The sequence below is a fragment of the Neoarius graeffei genome, chromosome 8, assembly GCF_027579695.1.
Source record: "Neoarius graeffei isolate fNeoGra1 chromosome 8, fNeoGra1.pri, whole genome shotgun sequence".
Taxonomy (NCBI): domain Eukaryota; kingdom Metazoa; phylum Chordata; class Actinopteri; order Siluriformes; family Ariidae; genus Neoarius; species Neoarius graeffei.
In genome coordinates this window covers 46116946-46138321 of record NC_083576.1, presented here as the reverse complement: position 1 = coordinate 46138321, position 21376 = coordinate 46116946, and the positions used below count along the sequence as shown (strand labels likewise).

Here is a 21376-nt window from a genome sequence, read left to right as displayed (position 1 = left end):
GACCCTTCTTCTACGCAGCCATGATGCTGTAATTGATGCAGTATGTGGTTTGGCATTGTCATGTTGGAAAATGCAAGGTCTTCCCTGAAAGAGATGTCATCTAGATGGGAGCATATGTTGCTCTAGAACCTGGATATACCTTTCAGCATTGATGGTGTCTTTCCAGATGTGTAAGCTGCCCATGCCAAAGGCACTAATGCAACCCCATACCATCAGAGATGCAGACTTCTGAACTGAGCGCTGATAACAACTTGGGTCGTCCTTCTCCTCTTTAGTCCGAATGACACGGCGTCCCTGATTTCCATAAAGAACTTCAAATTTTGATTCGTCTGACCACAGAACAGTTTTCCACTTTGCCACAGTCCATTTTAAATGAGCCTTGGCCCAGAGAAGACGTCTGCGCTTCTGGATCATGTTTAGATACAGCTTCTTCTTTGAACTATAGAGTCTTAGCTGGCAACGGCGGATGACACGGTGAATTGTGTTCACAGATAATGTTCTCTGGAAATATTCCTGAGCCCATTTTGTGATTTCCAATACAGAAGCATGCCTGTATGTGATGCAGTGCCGTCTATGGGCCCGAAGATCACGGGCACCCAGTATGGTTTTCCGGCCTTGACCCTTACGCACAGAGATTCTTCCAGATTCTCTGAATCTTTTGATGATATTATGCACTGTAGATGATGATATGTTCAAACTCTTTGCAATTTTACACTGTCAAACTCCTTTCTGATATTGCTCCACTATTTGTCGGAGCAGAATTAGGGGGATTGGTGATCCTCTTCCCATCTTTACTTCTGAGAGCCGCTGCCATTCCAAGATGCTCTTTTTATACCCAGTCATGTTAATGACCTATTGCCAATTGACCTAATGAGTTGCAATTTGGTCCTCCAGCTGTTTCTTTTTTGTACCTTTAACTTTTCCAGCCTCTTATTGCCCCTGTCCCAACTTTTTTGAGATGTGTTGCTGTCATGAAATTTCAAATGAGCCAATATTTGGCATGAAATTTCAAAATGTCTCACTTTCGACATTTGATATGTTGTCTATGTTCTATTATGAATACAATATCAGTTTTTGAGATTTGTAAATTATTGCATTCCGTTTTTATTTACAATTTGTACTTTGTCCCAACTTTTTTGGAATCGGGGTTGTATATATGCACACACACGAGGGTAAGTCAAAAAGTTCGAAAGACAAATTGAAAATAATCTTTATTTATGAAAATAACAAAGCTATTTCCCTACATATCCTCCACTTAAGTCTAAACACTTCTACAAGCGGTGTTTCCATCAGAGAATTCATTCTTTGTAGAATTCTGGGGGATGTCTTTCACACCTTTTGAAATTATAACATCTGCCTTAGAACTTTTTGATTTATCCTTATGTGTGTGTGTATACACACACACACACACACACACACATATACACTGTATATATATATATATATATATATATATATATATATATATATATATATATACACACACACACAGGTGGACAGTAACGAAGTACAGTTTTTGAGTAACTGTACTTGAACTTATGACTTTAACTTCACTACATTTAAAAGACAAATATTGTACTTTTTACTCCACTACATTTCTGTCAAGGTCCTTGTTACTTGTTACTATGAAGCAGCTTTGAAAGTGAATGTTTTTTTCTTTTCTTTTCTAAAACATGATTGGTTTTTTCGCAGGTGACACTGAGACAGCCTGTCCGTAATCACTAGGGTCATGTCACGTCCATAGACTGTATAAAATCAAGTTCAATGATTTCTCCACAGCATTATTTGAACACGATCAGTTGATGGCAGAATGGAAGGAGGCGGTTCTTCTGGGGAATGCACACACCCATGGCCATACCTAGAACCCATGTTTCAGTTTTCTGAAAGGATTAAAGATTCACTTTGTTTTAAATGTTTGCTTTGTTTGCTGAAAATGAACCACATCACGGCCTACAAAAACTTGCCATCCAACCTGCAGAAGCATATTGAGGTATGCAAACGTTTTATTCCAAGAGAAAGCTTGCAACGAAGTTGTCTGTGCTTTTAGAGCTAGCGATAACATTGCAACAGCTATGCAGTCTGGTTAGTCAAATGACTTTCTATGGATTTGCCCGCCAAGTTGCAATAGCCTTGTCCATGGCTAACGTTTACACATAGCTAGTTAACGTGGACACTGTTAGTTAGCATGTAAAAACGGAGTTATGCTAACTTGAATAATGTTAACTTATCTGAAGTCCTTTCAGAAATACTGTATGTTTTAGCATAATCTTGCCAAATAAACAGCATGTCGAAATCTTTCTTTTCTAGTAGCATTAGCTACCCAATATGATTTCGAGTTTGAAAAGAGTTTGCTAGCATGTCAGGTGGAGTTTCACTGACTAGCTAGCTTAACATTAAACCACCATGATGGCACAGCATGCGTTCATTTTGTGAATTCACGTTTCTGTCTTTGATAACGGCATTAGGTATTGTAAGCGTTGTGGCAATAATACAACGATGCATTGACAGAAAATGTACTTTTAATACTTAAGTATTTTTAAAACCAAGTACTTCAGTACTTTAACTTAAGTAAAAATTTGACTGTCCAACTTTCACTTGTTTTGGAGTAACATTTGACCAGTGGTAGCTGTACTTTGACTTAAGTAATGAAGTTAGGTACTTTGTCCATATATATATATATATATATATATATATATATATATATATATATATATACGGCCGCACGGTGGTGTAGTGGTTAGCGCTGTCACCTCACAGCAAGAAGGTCCTGGGTTCGAGCCCCGGGGCCGGCGAGGGCCTTTCTGTGCGGAGTTTGCATGTTCTCCCCGTGTCCGCTTGGGTTTCCTCCGGGTGCTCTGGTTTCCCCCACAGTCCAAAGACATGCAGGTTAGGTTAACTGGTGACTCTAAATTGACCGTAGGTGTGAGTGTGAATGGTTGTCTGTGTCTATGTGTCAGCCCTGTGATGACCTGGCGACTTGTCCAGGGTGTACCCCGCCTTTCGCCCGTAGTCAGCTGAGATAGGCTCCAGCTTGCCTGCGACCCTGTAGAAGGATAAAGTAGCTAGAGATAATGAGATGAGATGAGATATATATATACACACACACACACACACACCGGTATATATTCCCCTTAAAATAGAGGGAAGACTTAACTGTCCTAGCCCATTCATACCAAAGTAGCGAAAAATAAACATTCATAAAAATGGTAGAGGGGCAACACACATTTGTTTTCTATAATCAAACACAAGACAAATACAGAGTACTGAGACCAGTAACTTGGAATAAATGCCATACCAATGGAGTCATGAAGCAATGGGAAGTTTCCATGTGGATGGTATTGGTCATGCAAATGACAACATAACAAGCATCTGTTAGGGAACAAACATTTATTTTGATGATAATCAGACTTTTTTGTACCTTGCTTTGTGTTACCTCAGACTGACACTGTATTCTGGTAAGAGTATTTAATAGTCATCCAAAAGCCACTGAATAGATAAAGTAACACAACAAGCACATAGAGCAGGAAGTAGTGAGCTCATTCTTGTAGAAAAGATACAGTAGAATGCTGTTTCTACACACACACACACACACACACACACACACAGAACAGGTCCCACTGTCATGGTCAGTCAAGTCAAACTAGTTTATCAGTATTATTTGAACAAATGGCATGTCAAAACCTCAAAATTTGCTGTTTATAAAACTTTGCTACCGCACGTTTTAAGAGAATTTTCAAAAAGTCAGTAAAAATCTGAACTCTTATAATTGTTCCATGAACTAGTGTTACATGGATATTTTTAAGAAGGCATGACAGACTTATGCAATCAGAGGAGTGTCAGAATACAAATCAGTAGTGTAACAGTAGGAACTGTACTATAATGTATGCTACTGTGCATGTTACAGTAGACTACGCCAAGATATTACATGACATTACAGTACTATTTAGAAAATGGTGTTTACAGCATTTGGCAGCCATAATAAAGTTTTCTTGGTTACCATGACACTTTCCTAGTTACTATGGCAACTATGAAGAGCCTGGAATATGTCTTGGCTATCTCTATATCTGAAACATCCTTACTGAAATAACAATACTGCCAACTAAGCCACGCATACGGAACCTTTTCAAGCTTTTAATCTAATTTTGAATCTAAATTCAAATTTCAAATCTTTTTTTATGTACAAATTAAAAATTAGCCATGAACCCCACTGATTTCAACTTCATGCCTACCTGAGTCGGAGCTATACATGTAGACAAACTTGGTCCACTTGTAGTGTTCAATGACCCCAACCAAAGCGTCCTGCAACTCGGGCCGCAGTTGAATCACAAATTGGTTGGAGGTCTCAATGGGGAAGCTAGGTGTCACAAAACAGACGTGCAGTGCACCACAAAATGACATCAGCATGCTCACCGTCTTCCTGTCGTACACACCAATGATGGCATACACTCCTTTTGCAAACTGTGAACAAACTGCAACATAAGATAAAATAAATGTTAAAGTATGCAGACTTTAAAACAGATCACTTAAAAACTTTTTCACCTTTGAAAGGCAAAAGCAATGCACAAAAAGAGCCTTGATAGTTACTGACATTCAAATATCCAAAAATCATTGCAGTAGAAACAGATAAATTGAAAAGCAATGATGTGGCTTTGCTTTAGTGTGAAATGGCTCATGCTGAGTGCTTATGGGGGCTGGGTGGCTCATGAAGAATGCTAATCAATACACTCCACTAATCCTAAATACCTCAATTCCTGCTTCAACAGTAGCCACCATCTGTTTCTTAAACTGTTTCCTAAAGCAGGATTCTCCACTAGGTTAATTCTGAGTCTGGCAATCCTTTCCTTGCCGTTATCTGTGCCCTGGTTAGGATTTTCTTCTTACTGTATCCATAATTCTCATATTTCAGTGCTTGTTTCAAACAGATTGCAATAGAAGTCAGTTTTCTGTTGAAGGCCCAGGGGCCAGCAGGAGATGCCTGAGGGAGTACTGAGGGCACAGGGCAAACTGGCATGGCCGTCACCCAGCAAACAGGCTGAGTCACTACTATGTGGCATATAAGCAGGAGAAAGTTGGCATCTGCGCCTAGGATAACAGCAAATACCCATGTGTGGTACCATCAGTGAGCTTCTTGTGCACTAAATTTAATGCAGACATTGGAGTAATCTGAGCCAAATTACATATACAGTAGTAAAGGCAGAAAAAAACAGAGTAAATTTATTTTATTTTCTAATAAAATAATCCTATCCTTCCAAAAATATTTTTACAGAACACAAAAATTAGCACAAAAATGCTAGAAACTACAATTACCTCATACTGTAGGTAATATTTCATGAAGGGTTTTACAAAGCTGCTAGACATGTAGATGATCATGACTATCACTATAATTCTGCTTGGGGTGAAAGAAAGAATAAGACTAAAAGAGGTGGAGTCTGCCTCCCTCTGATTTAGCTATTACTGAAGACATATGGCACATCAGATCAGTTTCCACACATTACTATATGCCATCTGTGCCTATCTTGTATGGTCACTGTTTTACCACAAACTAGCAACTGCTTTATACCATGAACTAGCAACCTGTGTCAATTTATTTTCCTGTTGCTACTAAAATACTTAGTTTTCTATAATAACCTATCAGCAGTGACTGATAGATAATTAGGACTTGTTCAGGGTTGTCAAATAACTACATTTTAAATAATGGATACATGTAATCTTTAAGCCAAAGCTCAGAATTTCACAGACACATCAAATATAAGTATGTGTTATGTTATGTTATGTTATGTTATGTTATGTTATGTTATGTTATGTTATGTTATGTTATGTTATCCGACACTGATTGGGCTACGTAACTTCTTGAATTTAGACATAATGGCTAATGTTTCCTAAAGCATAGGCTATAAATCTGTAGTTCAAATTGGCCTGGCTGGTTTAAAAAGTTCAGCACGCAACACATGGTTATGTTATCAGCATATGCAGTAACAGGAAAAACATGGCCAATTATGAACAATTGTGTTAACAACATTGAGGTTGAACAGGAGTTTTTGACAGGAGTTTATGAGACAAACTACCATCAGGCACATTTCTCCAGCCCACCCATCATTGTCCCTATCCAGAAAAGGCACGCCACATTCCCTCACAGCTTCTGCCAAACCATCAAAATTACTGATAATGTTTCAAAGCTGAGTAGTCATTCCATCTATAGCTGTGAGACCATGGTTCTTTGGCCACTCTGGCCTGGTGTCTCATGCTCTTATCTAATGAGACACTGCAGAGAGGTAATTATTAAAGCTTCTGTGTCTAGCCAATTAGAACTTGGCTGACTGTGGCTACATGTGCTGTATAGCCCATCAAAGCTGCCATGGTGATGCTCTGGTTGGCATCTCTTGTTATGCCCATTGAGTAGACTCTTGTTCTTCTCAGCAGCTCATCAAATCTCAGGAGCTTTAGCTTCCTCTCTCTGTTTGCTCTCTGTTTGGCAGTGATACTTAGTTAGTTTAGGGTTTATACTGCCCCCACAAATTACATTTCCTGAGTCCAAGCTACCTTTTCCGATATTTCAATCTGTTCTTGCTCTGCATTTCACTGGTTCCATTTCATCTCTAAGAAGAAAATCTGGTCAGCTGGCAGCATGTGAAAAATTTCAGTGATTTCCAAAAAGAGACTCTAGGGAGAATTTTGGCACTTAAATACTATTTGACTATTCTTTTCTGTCTTTATCTCCTTTTTCAATTTAGCTTTTATTTCTCATTCCCATACTCCTGGGATTTATTTGAAGCCCCAGGTGGTTTCTCATCTGCTGTTTTGTTGTGCATGCTGATGGAGGGATAATGCATCTGCCTATGAATAGAGTTGATTTGCATGGTGTGCAGTCAAGTGGCTCCACCTCTTGAATCTGTTCCTGACTTCTGCACATGGTTGTGTACACACACGTATGCACACACACACACACACACACACACACACACACACGCACACACACAGAGTGTGAGAGAGCGAGTGTGTGTAGGAGAGAGAGAGAGAGAGAGAGAGAGAGAGAGAGAGAAAGAATAAACATCAGTATGCATATCTGCTCACATAGAAAAAAAACATCACTCATGGGAAGCTTAGCTACAGCTTGTTTAGCTACACACATTCACAATTCATGGGAGTTGTTACACAATGGAGCATATTACTGTAAGCACTCTGGGGGAAATGTAGAAATACACGTGACTTAAGCGGATACTTCTTGGTTGTTTATGGATAGCATGAAATTTCTAATAAATTATGACCATTGTACAATTTACCTGACACACAGATCAAAGTCCCCTCTTTCATATACTAGTGCATCTCAAAAAATTAGAATATTGTGAAAAAGTTATTTTTTCATAATTTAATTAAAAAGGGAAACTTTCATATATTCTATATTCATTACATGTAAAGTGAAATATTTCAAGCCTTTTTTGTTTTAATTTTGATGATTATGGCTTATCACTCAAATCAGAAATCCAGTATCACAAATTATTAGAATAATTCATTTCAAGTTTGAGTAAAACAAAATAAACACTGTGTATCTCTCGGTTTAGTTCAGTACACACAACCACAATCATGGAAAAGAATGCTGATTTGACAGTTGTCAGGAAGATGATCATCAACACCCTCCACAAGGAGGGTAAACCACTATGGAATCAATTTTGTGCCAAAATGTTCATACAATACTTTTGAAATATCAAACAAAAACGATAAATCAAAATTTAAAAAAAAATTTTAAAAAGTCATTTTTTTTAGACTGGCAAACAAATTATTCGTGTAATCTTGCAAAATATCAGTCTATTACTCTTCAGAAACCTTTTATTTTTGTTTCGCGTCTTTCTCAGTTTTGTTTGACATAATTTATCTTGGTTGCGATTCCAGCTTTCTCGTTTGCGCTCCCTGACTTTTTGCTTGTAGTTTTGGCACAAACTTCACGTGTGGGTGGGCTGTCCAGGAATGCATTCCCATTGGGTAACTTGTGTTTGACTGACAGCTACGCTCAGCGATTCCCACAGAAGCTGTTGCGGCCATTTCCTACTCGGATTTTGGCGGACTGTTTGACGAGTGACCGATCCATTGACGGTAAACAAGGATCAAGTGGAATTCAGTGGCGACTATGATATTGAATTAATTCAACAAAGTTTAAGTACGGGGATCCTTGTTTACCGTCAATGGATCGGTCACTCGTCAAACAGTCCGCCAAAATCAGAGTAGGAAATGGCCGCAACAGCCTCCGGGGGAATCGCTGAGCGTAGCTGTCAGTCAAACACAAATTACCCAATGGGAATGCATTCCTGGACAGTCCACCCACACGTGAAGTTTGTGCCAAAACTGCAAGCAAAAAGTCAGGGAGCGCAAATGAGAAAGCTGGAATCGCAACCAAAATAAATTACGTCAAACAAAACTGAGAAAGACGCAGAACAAAAATAAACGGTTTCTGAAGAGTAATAGACTAATATTTTGCACGATTACATGAATAATTTGTTTGCCAGTCGAAAAAAAATTGTCTCGTCTCGTCTTCTTCCGCTTATCCGGGACCGGGTCGCGGAGGCAGCAGTCTAAGCATGGAAGCCCAAACTTCCCTTTCCCCAGACACCTCGGCCAGCTCCTCGGGAAGAACACCGAGGCGTTCCCAGGCCAGCCGAGAGACATAGTCCCTCCAGCGTGTCCTGGGTCTTCCCCAGGGCCTCCTCCCGGGGGGACATGCCTGGAACACCTCCCCAGGGAGTCGTCCAGGAGGCATCCGAAAAAGATGCCCGAGCCACCTCAGCTGGTTCCTCTCGATGTGGAGGAGCAGCGGCTCTACTCCGAGCTCCTCCCGAGTGACTGTGCTTCTCACCCTATCTCTAAGGGAGCGCCCAGCCACCCTGTGAAGGAAACTCATTTCAGCCGCTTGTATCCGCGATCTTGTTCTTTCTGTCATTACCCAAAGCTCATGACCATAGCTCTTTTTTTTTTTTACCCCTCCTAGAACTGCCACCTTATTGTGGTGGAGGGGTTTGTGTGCTTGAATGATCCTAGGAGCTATGTTGTCGGGGGCATTATGCCCCTGTTAGGGTTTCCCAAGGCAGACAGGTCCTAGGTGACAGGCCAGACCAAGAGCAGTTCACCAAAAACCCCTATGGAGAAAAAAGCAAGGACCGTGACGTCGCCCAGTATGACGCAGCCGGGGCCCCACCCTGGAGCCAGGCCCGGGGTTGGGGCTCGTATGCGAGCACTTGGTGGCCGGGCCTTTGCCCATGGGGCCCGGCCGGGCTCAGCCCGAAGAGGTGACGTGGGCCCGACCTCCTGTGGGTTCACCACCCACAGAGGTAGCAGTAGGGGTTTGGTGCAGTGTGGATTGGGTGGCAGTAGAAGGCAGGGGCCTCAACGACCTGATCCCCGGACACAGCAGCTGGCTGTTGAGACATGGAATGTCACTTCGCTAGGGGGGAAAGAGCCTGAGCTTGTGCGGGAGGTTGAGAGGTACCGGCTAGAGATAGTCGGGCTCACCTCCACGCACAGCTTGGGCTCTGGAACCCAGCTCCTCGAGAGGGGCTGGACTTTCCACTTCTCTGGAGTCGCCTGTGGTGAGTGGCGGCGGGCTGGTGTGGGCTTGCTTATAGCTCCCCAGCTCAGCCGCCATGTGTTGGAGTTTACCCCAGTGAACGAGAGGGTCGCCTCTCTGCGCCTTCGGATTGGGGAAAGGGCTCTTGCTGTTGTTTGTGCCTACGGGCCAAATAGCAGTATAGAGTATCCGGCCTTCTTGGAGTCCCTGGGAGAGGTACTGAGGGGTGCTCAGACTGGGGACTCCATTGTGCTACTGGGGGACTTCAATGCTCACGTGAGCGACGACAGTGACACCTGGAGGGGCGTGGTTGGGAGGAACGGCCTCCCCGATCTGAACCCGAGTGGTGTTTTGTTATTGGACTTCTGTGCTAGTCACGGTTTGTCCATAACGAACACCATGTTCGAGCATAGGGGTGTCCATAAGTGCACGTGGCACCAGGACACCTTAGGTCGGAGGTCGATGATCGACTTTGTAGTCGTTTCATCTGATCTCCGGCCCTATGTCTTGGACACTCGGGTGAAGAGAGGGGCTGAGCTGTCAACTGATCACCACCTGGTGGTGAGTTGGATCCGCTGGCGGAGGAGGAAGCTGGACAGACCTGGCAGGCCCAAACATATGGTGAGGGTCTGCTGGGAACGTCTGGCCGAGCACTCTGTTGGGGAGGTCTTTAACTCCCACCTCCGGGAGAGCTTTTCCCAGCTTCCGAGGGAGGAGGGGGACATTGAGTCTGAGTGGACCATGTTCTCTACCTCCATTGTGGACGCAGCTGTTCGGAGCTGTGGCCGCAAGGTCTCCGGTGCCTGTCGTGGCGGCAATCCCCGATCCCGGTGGTGGACACCGGAAGTAAGGGATGCCGTCAAGCTGAAGAAGGAGTCCTATCGGGCCATGTTGACCTCCGGGACTCCTGAGGCAGCCGACGGATATTGGCAGGCCAGGCGTGCTGCAGCTCGGGCAGTTGCAGAGGCAAAAACTCGGAACTGGGAGGAGTTCGGGGAGGCCATGGAGAAGGACTATCGGTCGGCCTCGAAGAAATTCTGGCAAACTGTCCGGTGCCTCAGGAGGGGGAAGCAGTACTCTGCCAACACTGTTTACAGTGCGGGTGGGGAGCTGTTGAACTCGACTGAGGACATTGTCAGGCGGTGGAAGGAATACTTTGAGGATCTCCTCAATCCCACCGTCATGTCTTCACCTGAGGAGACTGAGGCTGATGACTCAGAGGTGGACTTGTCCATTACCCAAGCTGAAGTCACTGAGGTGGTTTGCAAGCTCCTCGGTGGCAAGGGGTGGATGAGATCCGCCCTGAGTATCTCAAGTCTCTGGATGTTGTGGGGCTGTCTTGGTTGACACGCCTCTGCAACATCGCGTGGCGGTCGGGGACAGTGCCTCTGGAGTGGCAGACTGGGGTGGTGGTCCCTCTTTTAAGAAAGGGGACCAGAGAGTGTGCTCCAATTATAGGGGAATCACACTTCTCAGCCTCCCAGGGAAAGTTTACTCCAGGGTACTGGAGAGGAGAATTCGACCAATAGTCGAACCTCGGATCCAGGAGGAACAATGCGGTTTTCGTCCTGGTCGCGGAACACTGGACCAGCTCTATACCCTTCATAGGGTGCTCGAGGGTTCATGGGAGTTTGCCCAACCAGTCCACATGTGCTTTGTGGATCTGGAGAAGGCATTCGACCATGTCCCCCATGGTATTCTGTGGGGGGTGCTTCAGGAGTATGGGGCTCGGGGCTCTTTGCTAAGGGCTGTCCGGTCCCTGTACGAACGGAGCAGGAGTCTGGTTCGCATTGCCGGCAGGAAGTCAGACCTGTTCCCAGTGCATGTTGGACTCCGGCAGGGCTGCCCTTTGTCACCGGTTCTGTTCATAATTTTTATGGACAGAATTTCTAGGCGCAGCCAGGGGCCGGAAGGAATCCTGTTTGGGAACCACAGGATTTCATCTCTGCTTTTTGCGGATGATGTTGTCCTGTTCGCTTCTTCAAACCAGGACCTTCAGCATGCACTGGGGCGGTTTGCAGTCGAGTGTGAAGCGGCTGGGATGAGAATCAGCACCTCCAAGTCCGAGGCCATGGTTCTCGACCGGAAAAGGGTGGCTTGCCCTCTCCAGGTTGGTGGAGAAGTCCTGCCTCAAGTGGAGGAGTTTAAGTAGTGATTCCAGTAGTAATTGATTCCATAAACCACAGAAGGTTATTGCTGAAAACCTTCTGTGGTTTATGGAATTGATTCCATAAACTACAGAAGGTTTTCAGCAATAACCTTCTGTGGTTTATGGAATCAATTTTGTGCCAAAAATGTTGATACAATACTTTTGAAATATCAAACAAAAACGATAAATCAAAATTTAAAAAAAAAAAATTTAAAAAGTCAAAAAAAATTTTTTTTTTAATTGACTTTTTAAAATTTTTTTTTTTTAATTTTGATTTATCATTTTTGTTTGATATTTCAAAAGTATTGTATCAACATTTTGGCACAAAATTGATTCCATAAACCACAGAAGGTTATTGCTGAAAAGGCTGGCTGGAAAAGGTGCATAAACAACAGGAATGACCACAGCCTTGAGAGGATTGCCAAGAAAAGTCAATTCAAGAACTTGGGAGAGTTTCAAAAGGAGTGGACTGAGACTGTTGTCAGTGCATCAAGAGCCAACACGCACAGATGTCTTCAGGAAAGGGGCTACAACTGTCACATTCCTAATATCAAGCTACTACTGAACCAGAGACAACATCAGAAGCATCTTACGTGGGCTAAGGAGAGAAAGAACTGGACTGTTGTTCAGTGGTCCAAAGCCCTCTTTTCAGATGAAAGTAAATTTTGCATTGCATTTGGAAATCAAGGTCCTAGAGTCTGGAGGAAGAGTGGAGAGGCACAGAATCCAAGGTGTCCAGTGTGAAGTTTCTGCAGTGTGTGATGATTTGGGGTGCCATGTCATCTGCTGGTCCTGGTCTACTGTGTTTTATCAAGTCCAAAGTCAACCAGGAGATTTTAGAGTGCTTCATGCTTCCATCTGCTGACACGCTTTATGGAGATTCTAATTTCTTTTTTCAGTAGGACTTATCACCTTCTCACAGTGCCAAAATTACTACCAAATGGTTTGCTGACCATGATATTGTTGTGCTTGTTTGGCCAGCCAACTCTCCTGACCTGAAACCCAAAGAGAATCTATGGGGTATTATCAAAAGGAAGACGAGAAACACCTGACCCAAAAATACAGATGAGTTGAAGGCTGTTATCAAAGCAACTTGGGCTTCAAGCTGATTGCCTCCATCCATCCATTATCTGTAGCCGCTTATCCTGTTCTACAGGGTCGCAGGCAAGCTGGAGCCTATCCCAGCTGACTACGGGCGAGAGGTGGGGTACACCCTGGACAAGTCGCCAGGTCATCACAGGGCTGACACAGAGACAAACAACCATTCACACTCACATTCACACCTACAGTCAATTTAGAGCCACCAATTAGTCTAACCTACATATCTTTGGACTGTGGGGGAAACCGGAGCACCCAGAGGAAACCCATGCAGACACAGGGAGAACATGCAAACTCCACACAGAAAGGCCCTCTCCAGCCGTTGGGCTCGAACCCAGGACCTTCTTGCTGTGAGGCCACAGTGCTAACCACTACACCACTGTGCCACCCCTGATCGCCTCCATGCCATGCCATGCCACATTGATGCTGTAATTCATGCTAAAGGAGCCCCAACCAAGTACTGAGTGTATAAATTAACATACTTTTCAGAAGTTGGATATTTCTGTGTTGTAAATCCTTTTTTATTGATCTTAGGAAATATTCTAATAATTTGGGATACTGGATTTCTGATTTTTATAAGCTATAAGCCATAATCATCAAAATAAAAAAAAAAGGCTTGAGATATTTGACTTTACATGTAATGAATGTAGTACATCTGAAAGTTTACATTTTTGGATTAAATTATGAAAAAAAACCTTTTTCTTGATATTCTATTTTTTTCAGATGCATTACTGTATATTAATCAAATATGCCGTGCACTGAGAGGCTCCGGTTGAAATTATGGATTCTCTGAGGTGACTGACATAGTACCCTCAGAAAATAGTACTATGTCAATCACTGAAAAGAATTCATAATTACTGGAGCCTCTCAGTGCATGGTATATTTGATTTGTATCCCTCATCCAAAAATTCCAAACTAAAAGTGTTAAGACTGAATCTTGGCATAAACTCACTGGAGGCAGCCATGCTTGTTGTTTATGTTGGTGCGAACTTCGACCTGCGCATGTGCAATGTACCATGCCATGCGATGTACCTGCCTTGCGAGCATGATCATGATACATAGATCTACACATACAGAAATGCTCATGGAGCCACAGCTGAGACTCAAGTCGGCCGTATAGCTTGAAATTGTGATGTCAGTTCATGGTCTATCCAGGATATACCGTGACTGACTCACACCATATCCCATTATCCTCATTCTCATTATCTCTAGCCGCTTTATCCTGTTCTACAGGGTCGCAGGCAAGCTGGAGCTTATACCAGCTGACTACGGGCGAAAGGCGGGGTACACCCTGGACAAGTCGCCAGGTCATCACAGGGCTGACACATAGACACAGACAACCATTCACATTCACACCTATGGTCAATTTAGAGTCACCAGTTAACCTAACCTGCATGTCTTTGGACTGTGGGGGAAACCGGAGCACCTGGAGGAAACCCACGCGGACATGGGGAGAACATGCAAACTCCGCACAGAAAGGCCCTCACCGGCCACGGGGCTCGAACCCGGACCTTCTTGCTGTGAGGTAACAGCACTAACCACTACACCACCATGGTGTACACACCATATCACACCATATCCATTTTTTTAATTATTGACATCACAAAATACACTGTTTTATATACATATATATATATATATATATATATATATATATATATATATATATATATACACACATACACATATACACACACATATATAGTGTCTTGCAAAAGTATTCATTCCCCTTGGTGTTTGTCCTGTTTTTTCACATTACAAGCTGGAATTAAAATGGATTTTTGAGAGGTTAGCACCATTTGATTTACACAACATACCTACAATTTTAAAGGTGAAAATTGTAGTTTTATTGTGACACAAAAATAATTAAGATGAAGAAACACAAATCTGGAGTGTTCATATGTATTCACCCCCCCGAAAAAAATAAAAATAAAATAAAAATTCAATACTTTGTAGAGCCACCTTCTGCTGCAATTACAGCTGCAAGTCTCTTGGGGTGTGTCTCTATTAGCTTAGCCCATCTAGTCACTGGGATTTTTGCCCATTCCTCAAGGCAAAACTGATTCCTTAAGGCACCAATTTCTTCGAGTTAGATGGGTTGCATTGGTGTACAGCAGGGGTGCCCAAATTGATCCATAAAGGGCCATGTGGCTGCAGGTTTTCATTCCAGCCATGCAGCAGCACACCTGATTTGGCTCATTCAATCAACTGACACACCCACCCTTTAATCAAGGGTGGGTGTGGCTGCAAGTATTTGACTGTGTGAAGACAGTTCAGTTGATTGAATGAGCCAAATCAGGTGTGCTGCTGCATGGCTGGAATGAAAACCTGCAGCCACATGGCCCTTTATGGATCAGTTTGGGCACCCCTGGTGTACAGCAATCGTGAAGTTATGCCACAGATTCTCAATTGGATTGAGGTTTGGAATTTGACTAGGCCATTCCAAGACATTCAAATGTTTCCCTTTAAACCACTCCAGTGTAGCTTAGCAGTATGTTTAGGGCCATTGTCCTGCTGGAATGTGAACCTTCGTCCTAGTCTCAAAACCTCTGGCTGACTCAAACAGGTTTTCCTCCAGAATTGCCCTGTATTTAGTGCCATCCATCTTTCCTTCAGCCCTGACCAGCTTTCCTGTCCCTGTGGGGAAAAATATCCCCACAGCATGATGCTGCAACCACCATGCTTCATTGTAGGGATGGTGTTCACAGGATGTTGGGTTTGCGTCACACATGGCATTTCCCATGATGGCCAAAAAGATCAATTTTCGTCTCATTTGACCAGAGAATCTTCTTCCATGTGTTTGGGGAGTCTGCCACATGCTGTTGGGCAAACTCCAAATGTGTTTTCTTAAGCAATTACTTTTTTTCCTGGCCATTCTTCCATAAAACCCCACTCTGTGGAGTATATGGCTTAAAGTGGTCCTACGGACAGATACTCCCATCTCCACTGTGGATCTTTACAGCTCCTTCAGTATCCTCTTTGGTGTCTTTGTTGCATCTCTAATTAATGCCCTCCTTGCCTGGTCTGTGAGTTTTGGTGGGCAACCTTCTTTTGTCAGGTTTGTAGTGGTGACATTTTGTTTCCATTTTGCTATAATGGATTTAATGGTACTCTGTGGGATATTCAAAGTATGGAATATTTTTTATAACCCAACCTTGAGCCATACTTCTTCACAACTTTGTCTCTGACCTGTTTGGAGTGCTCCTTGGTCTTCATGTTACTTGTTTAGTGTTGCAGAGTCAGGGTCCTTCCAGAGCAGGTTGATTTATACAGACATCATGTGACAGATCATGTGACACTCCGATTGCACACAGGTGGACCTTAATCAACTAATTATGTGACTTATGAAGTTAATTGGTTGGACCAGCTCTTATTCAGGGGTTTCATACGAAAGGGGGTGAATACCTATGCACACTCCAGATTTCTGTTTATTCATCTTAATTATTCTTTGTGTCACAATAAAACAACAATTTGCACATTTAAAGTGGTAGACATGTTGTGTAAATCAAATGGTGCTCACCCCCAAATATCCATTTTAATTCCAGCTTGTAATGCAACAAAACAGGACAAAGACCAAGGGAGATAAATACTTTTGCAAGACACTGTGTGTGTATGTATATATACATGGAGAGAGACAGAGAGAGAGAGAGAGAGAGAGAGAGAGTGCATGAGATACACACAAAAAATCATTCATTTTCTGTGAGAGAGCTTTATTTAAAAATATTTCAAAATACACAGCATAAAAACATATCCAATAAAATTAGTTTTAATTTGAGTAATGTATGCATTTTTAACTTTTTAAGAATGTGAGTATCCAGAATAAATACTGCATCTTTACTGCCCAAAAATGTGTAGCTGTCTTTCTGCAGCTGTACCTCAAAACTTATTTATCACCTCAAAAGATATGTGGAATGTATACATTTTTTGTGTTGGCATTCCGACTGAAACCCTTTTCATTCTTTTCACCACAGGACACATATTGTTTCTGCTACCGCAACAAACTGGTTTTAGAAAAAGTCCTGTATGCTACCACAGTCAAGGTTTTTTTGTTGTTTGTTTTTTGATTCTCCAAACAAAGAAAATAGGCTGAGTAGACCATCTGAGTTAGGCTGTCGTGTTTCTGCTGTGGCCAAAGAGAAATTAGATTCCTGAGAAAGCATGTTTTTGTCATTTCTGGCAGCAGCCAAATTACCCTACCCAGCAACAACACTGATGTCGGAAGCTATAGCTTCCTGAAGATTTCAAACATTGAAAATATTTGTGGTTATTGCTATCCTTTAAAAGTTTTATTCCATTGGTCCAGTCATACAATGTAAGTTATATGCAATGAGATGGTCAAGGATGGCGTAACTCACTCTGGCCCTGTCTAGTCCAGAAGGAATGCTCTAAGGCCCCAGTCACACTGCCCGAACTTTGCTGGAGTGTTCCTTGAACGGTAGGGAGGGGGGGCCGAATTTCGACAACGCTCGTCACCGTGCACAAAATGGGAAAAAAATCGAAAACACGGGCGTTGGCTTAGCGGTGCACCGCTGAAGCCGGCGTTGCTTTAGCGTTGGTTTAGTGGTAGCAAGCGGTAGCGAGCGTTGGTTTAGCGGTGACGCGAGCGTTGGTATAGCGGCGTTCTGCGCATGCGGGCTTTGGCTCGGCGGGGGTATAAAGTTGGTTTAGCACCAATCATAGCAAGTCTCTCAGCATCCATGGTGATACAGTTTTACTGTAACTTTGAGCAAATTCGATATAGATGAGGTCTGAAATCAACGGCAGCTCGATTCCAAATGAGCTTCTGGTCCATTTCTCCCCATATTTATAGCCAAATTCTGGTCCCGCTCCGACACCTCTATACCAACGCCAAACCAAAGTTCATCGCCGCCATGGATAGCTGCTTCAACGCCCGACACCGTTCCAGCAACCCTGTGTCCGCTCGTAAAACGCTTACAACCGCTCCACCAAAGTTTGTGCAACGTTTAATCGCCGCCCGGGCAACGCTGGCGAAGCAGCGGTGGTCCAGCGTTCAAGATTTCTGCGTTGGCCTAGCGGACCCAAGCGTCCACGAACTTGCGTCTAGCGGTGCCAAACTTTGACTGGGCGTTGGTGGAGCGGGGGTGAACTTTGCCGGGGCGGAAAATTGCCCCCTCCTCACCGCTCGCAATATTTTGTGCAGCTCAAAACTTTCGGAGTGGTAGGAGGGCCCCTCGAGAAACATCAGCGGTGGCCGAGCGTATACGGCGTTGGTTTAACGGGGGCCAACTTTTGTTAAACGGTGGTGAACGGTTACGAGCGGTGATGAATTTTTTTCACCGCTCCAGGAACGCTCGAGCAAAGTTCGGGCGGTGTGACCGGGGCCTAAAGTGGGCCACCTTGCGCAATAAATGTTGCAAGCTATAGACATTATATACAATCTATATGCAAGCTATTTATAGAAGCTATATACACCCTAGGAATACGTACCTATTTGCCAGAAAGAATCCAAAACAGCGAGGAATTGACTGAGATGAAGCGATTTTTATTGAACGGCTCATTAAGGCTTAATTATTCCATAACTTCATTAATAATTGTAATTAAGCAAATCTGGGTAGAAGTTATAGGCACCCTAGGTACCCTTATCTTCATGCCAGAAAGAATAAAAATCGGTGAAGAATTGAAGCAGAAAAAGCGATTTGTGTGAAAACGGCTCATTAGGGATTAATTACTCTATATCTTCATTATTAATTGCAATTATGCAAATTTGGGTAGAAGCTACAACCCCGATTCCAAAAAAGTTGGGACAAAGTACAAATTGTAAATAAAAACGGAATGCAATGATGTGGAAGTTTCAAAATTCCCTATTTTATTCAGAATAGAACACAGATGACATATCAAATGTTTAAACTGATAAAATGTATAATTTAAAGAGAAAAATTAGGTGATTTGAAATTTCATGACAACAACACGTCTCAAAAAAGTTGGGACAAGGCCATGTTTACCACTGTGAGACATCCCCTTTTCTCTTTACAACAGTCTGTAAATGTCTAGGAACTGAGGAGACAAGTTGCTCAAGTTTAGGGATAGGAATGTTAACCCATTCTTGTCCAATGTAGGATTCTAGTTGCTCAACTGTCTTAGGTCTTTTTTGTCTTATCTTCCGTTTTATGATGCGCCAAATGTTTTATATGGGTGAAAGATCTGGACTGCAGGCTGGCCAGTTCAGTACCTGGACCCTTCTTCTACGCAGCCATGATGCTGTAATTGATGCAGTATGTGGTTTGGCATTGTCATGTTGGAAAATGCAAGGTCTTCCCTGAAAGAGACATCATCTGGATGGGAGCATATGTTGCTCTAGAACCTGGATATACCTTTCAGCATTGATGGTGTCTTTCCAGATGTGTAAGCTGCCCATGCCAAAGGCACTAATGCAACCCCATACCATCAGAGATGCAGGCTTCTGAACTGAGCGCTGATAACAACTCGGGTCGTCCTTTTCCTCTTTAGTCCGAATGACACGGCGTCCCTGATTTCCATAAAGAACTTCAAATTTTGATTCGTCTGACCACAGAACAGTTTTCCACTTTGCCACAGTCCATTTTAAATGAGCCTTGGCCCTGAGAAGATGTCTGCGCTTCTGGATTATGTTTAGATACGGCTTCTTCTTTGAACTATAGAGTTTTAGCTGGCAACGGCGGATGGCACGGTGAATTGTGTTCACAGATAATGTTCTCTGGAAATATTTCTGAGCCCATTTTGTGATTTCCAATACAGAAGCATGCCTGTATGTGATGCAGTGCTGTCTAAGGGCCCGAAGATCACGGGCACCCAATATGGTTTTCCGGCCTTGACCCTTACGCACAGAGATTCTTCCAGATTCTCTGAATCTTTTGATGATATTATGCACTGTAGATGATGATATGTTCAAACTCTTTGCAATTTTACACTGTCAAACTCCTTTCTCATATTGCTCCACTATTTGTCGGCGCAGAATTAGGGGGATTGGAGATCCTCTTCCCATCTTTACTTCTGAGAGCCACTGCCACTCCAAGATGCTCTTTTTATACCCAGTCATGTTAATGGCCTATTGCCAATTGACCTAATGAGTTGCAATTTGGTCCTCCAGCTGTTCCTTTTTTGTACCTTTAACTTTTCCAGTCTCTTATTGCCCCTGTCCCAACTTTTTTGAGATGTGTTGCTGTCATGAAATTTCAAATGAGCCAATATTTGGCATGAAATTTCAAAATGTCTCACTTTCGACATTTGATATGTTGTCTATGTTCTATTCTGAATACAATATCAGGTTTTGAGATTTATAAATTATTGCATTCCGTTTTTATTTACAATTTGTACTTTGTCCCAACTTTTTTGGAATCGGGGTTGTATATGCATCCCAAGCAACCTAACTTCCTGCCAAAAAGAATAAAAATTGGTGAAGAATTGAGAGAGAAGAAGCGATTTTCATGAAATGTGGGCGATGCCAGACAGATGATGGACTAACAATGGACATGATGGCATAAGCTCATCACCTGTTTTTATTGGCCGGATGAGCTAATAAAAATAACTACCATTTACTTTTAACCTTCTCATTTGAATTTGTGTATTTTCTAGGATGTCAGTCATATTAGAAAAACTCCTAAACACATGGAATACATTCTCACAGGACTTCCTGACCACCAGATCCATATGTGGACTTTCCTCAAACTGTTGCCACAAAGTTGGAAGCACACAGTTTTACAGGATATATTTATATACTGGAGCATTACAATTTCCCTTCACTGGACCTAAGGGGCCCCAACATGTTCCAACATGACAATGCCCCCTGTGCACCAAGTGAGGTCCATGAAGACATGGTTTGCCAAAACTGGAGTGGAAGAACTTGAGTGGCCTGCACAGAGCTCTAACCTCAATCTCACTAAACACTTTTGGGATGAATTGGAACACCGATTGTGCAGTACTTCTCACCTGACAACAGTGCCTGTCCTCACTAATGCTCTTGTAGTTGAATGGACAAATCTCCACAGCCACATTCCAGATTTAATGGAAAGCCTTCCCACGAGAGTGGAGGTTATTAGAACACTAAAAGGAGGACTGTATAACTGGAATCAAATATTCAAAAAGCATGTCCTTTATTTACAGTACCAGTCAAAAGTTTGGAAATATCTACTCATTCATATTTTTTCTGAATTTTGACTATTTTCTACATTCTACAATTCATATTTTAGATTCTTCAAAGTAGCCAGCGTGTACCTTGATGACAGCTTTGCACACTACTGGCATTATCTTAACCAGCTTCATGAGGTAGTCACCTGGAATGCTTTTCAATTAACAGCTGTGTTTCATCAACAGTTAATTACTGGAATTTCTTGCCTTCTTAATGTATTTGAGATCATCAAACAGTAAATAGTAAATAAAAATTCAGTAAATAGCCCTCTCAACAACTATAGTAATCCATATTCTATCAAGAACCTCTCAGCTAAGTAAAGAGAAAAGACAGTCCATCATTACTTTAAGAGATGAAATGTCTTTTAATTAATAAAAACAAAGAAAAACAATTGAATTTGAAGGTGTGTCCAAACTTTGGTCTGGTACTGTATATAAGTGTAAATAGAAAA

At 42.6% G+C, this 21376-nt stretch overlaps 1 protein-coding gene across 3 annotated transcripts in view; it reads right to left on the bottom strand.

The window, feature by feature from the left end:
* gria1a (glutamate receptor, ionotropic, AMPA 1a) overlaps positions 1-21376 on the bottom strand; it is a 342037-nt gene that overhangs the window by 303585 nt on the left and 17076 nt on the right. For 2 of the 3 annotated variants that reach the window (XM_060927686.1, XM_060927688.1), the window contains exon 3: positions 4230-4469. In XM_060927686.1, coding sequence (XP_060783669.1) covers positions 4230-4469 — 240 coding nt within the window. The remainder of the gene's footprint in view (positions 1-4229; positions 4470-21376) is intronic. The other variant, XM_060927687.1, reaches the window with a different exon arrangement.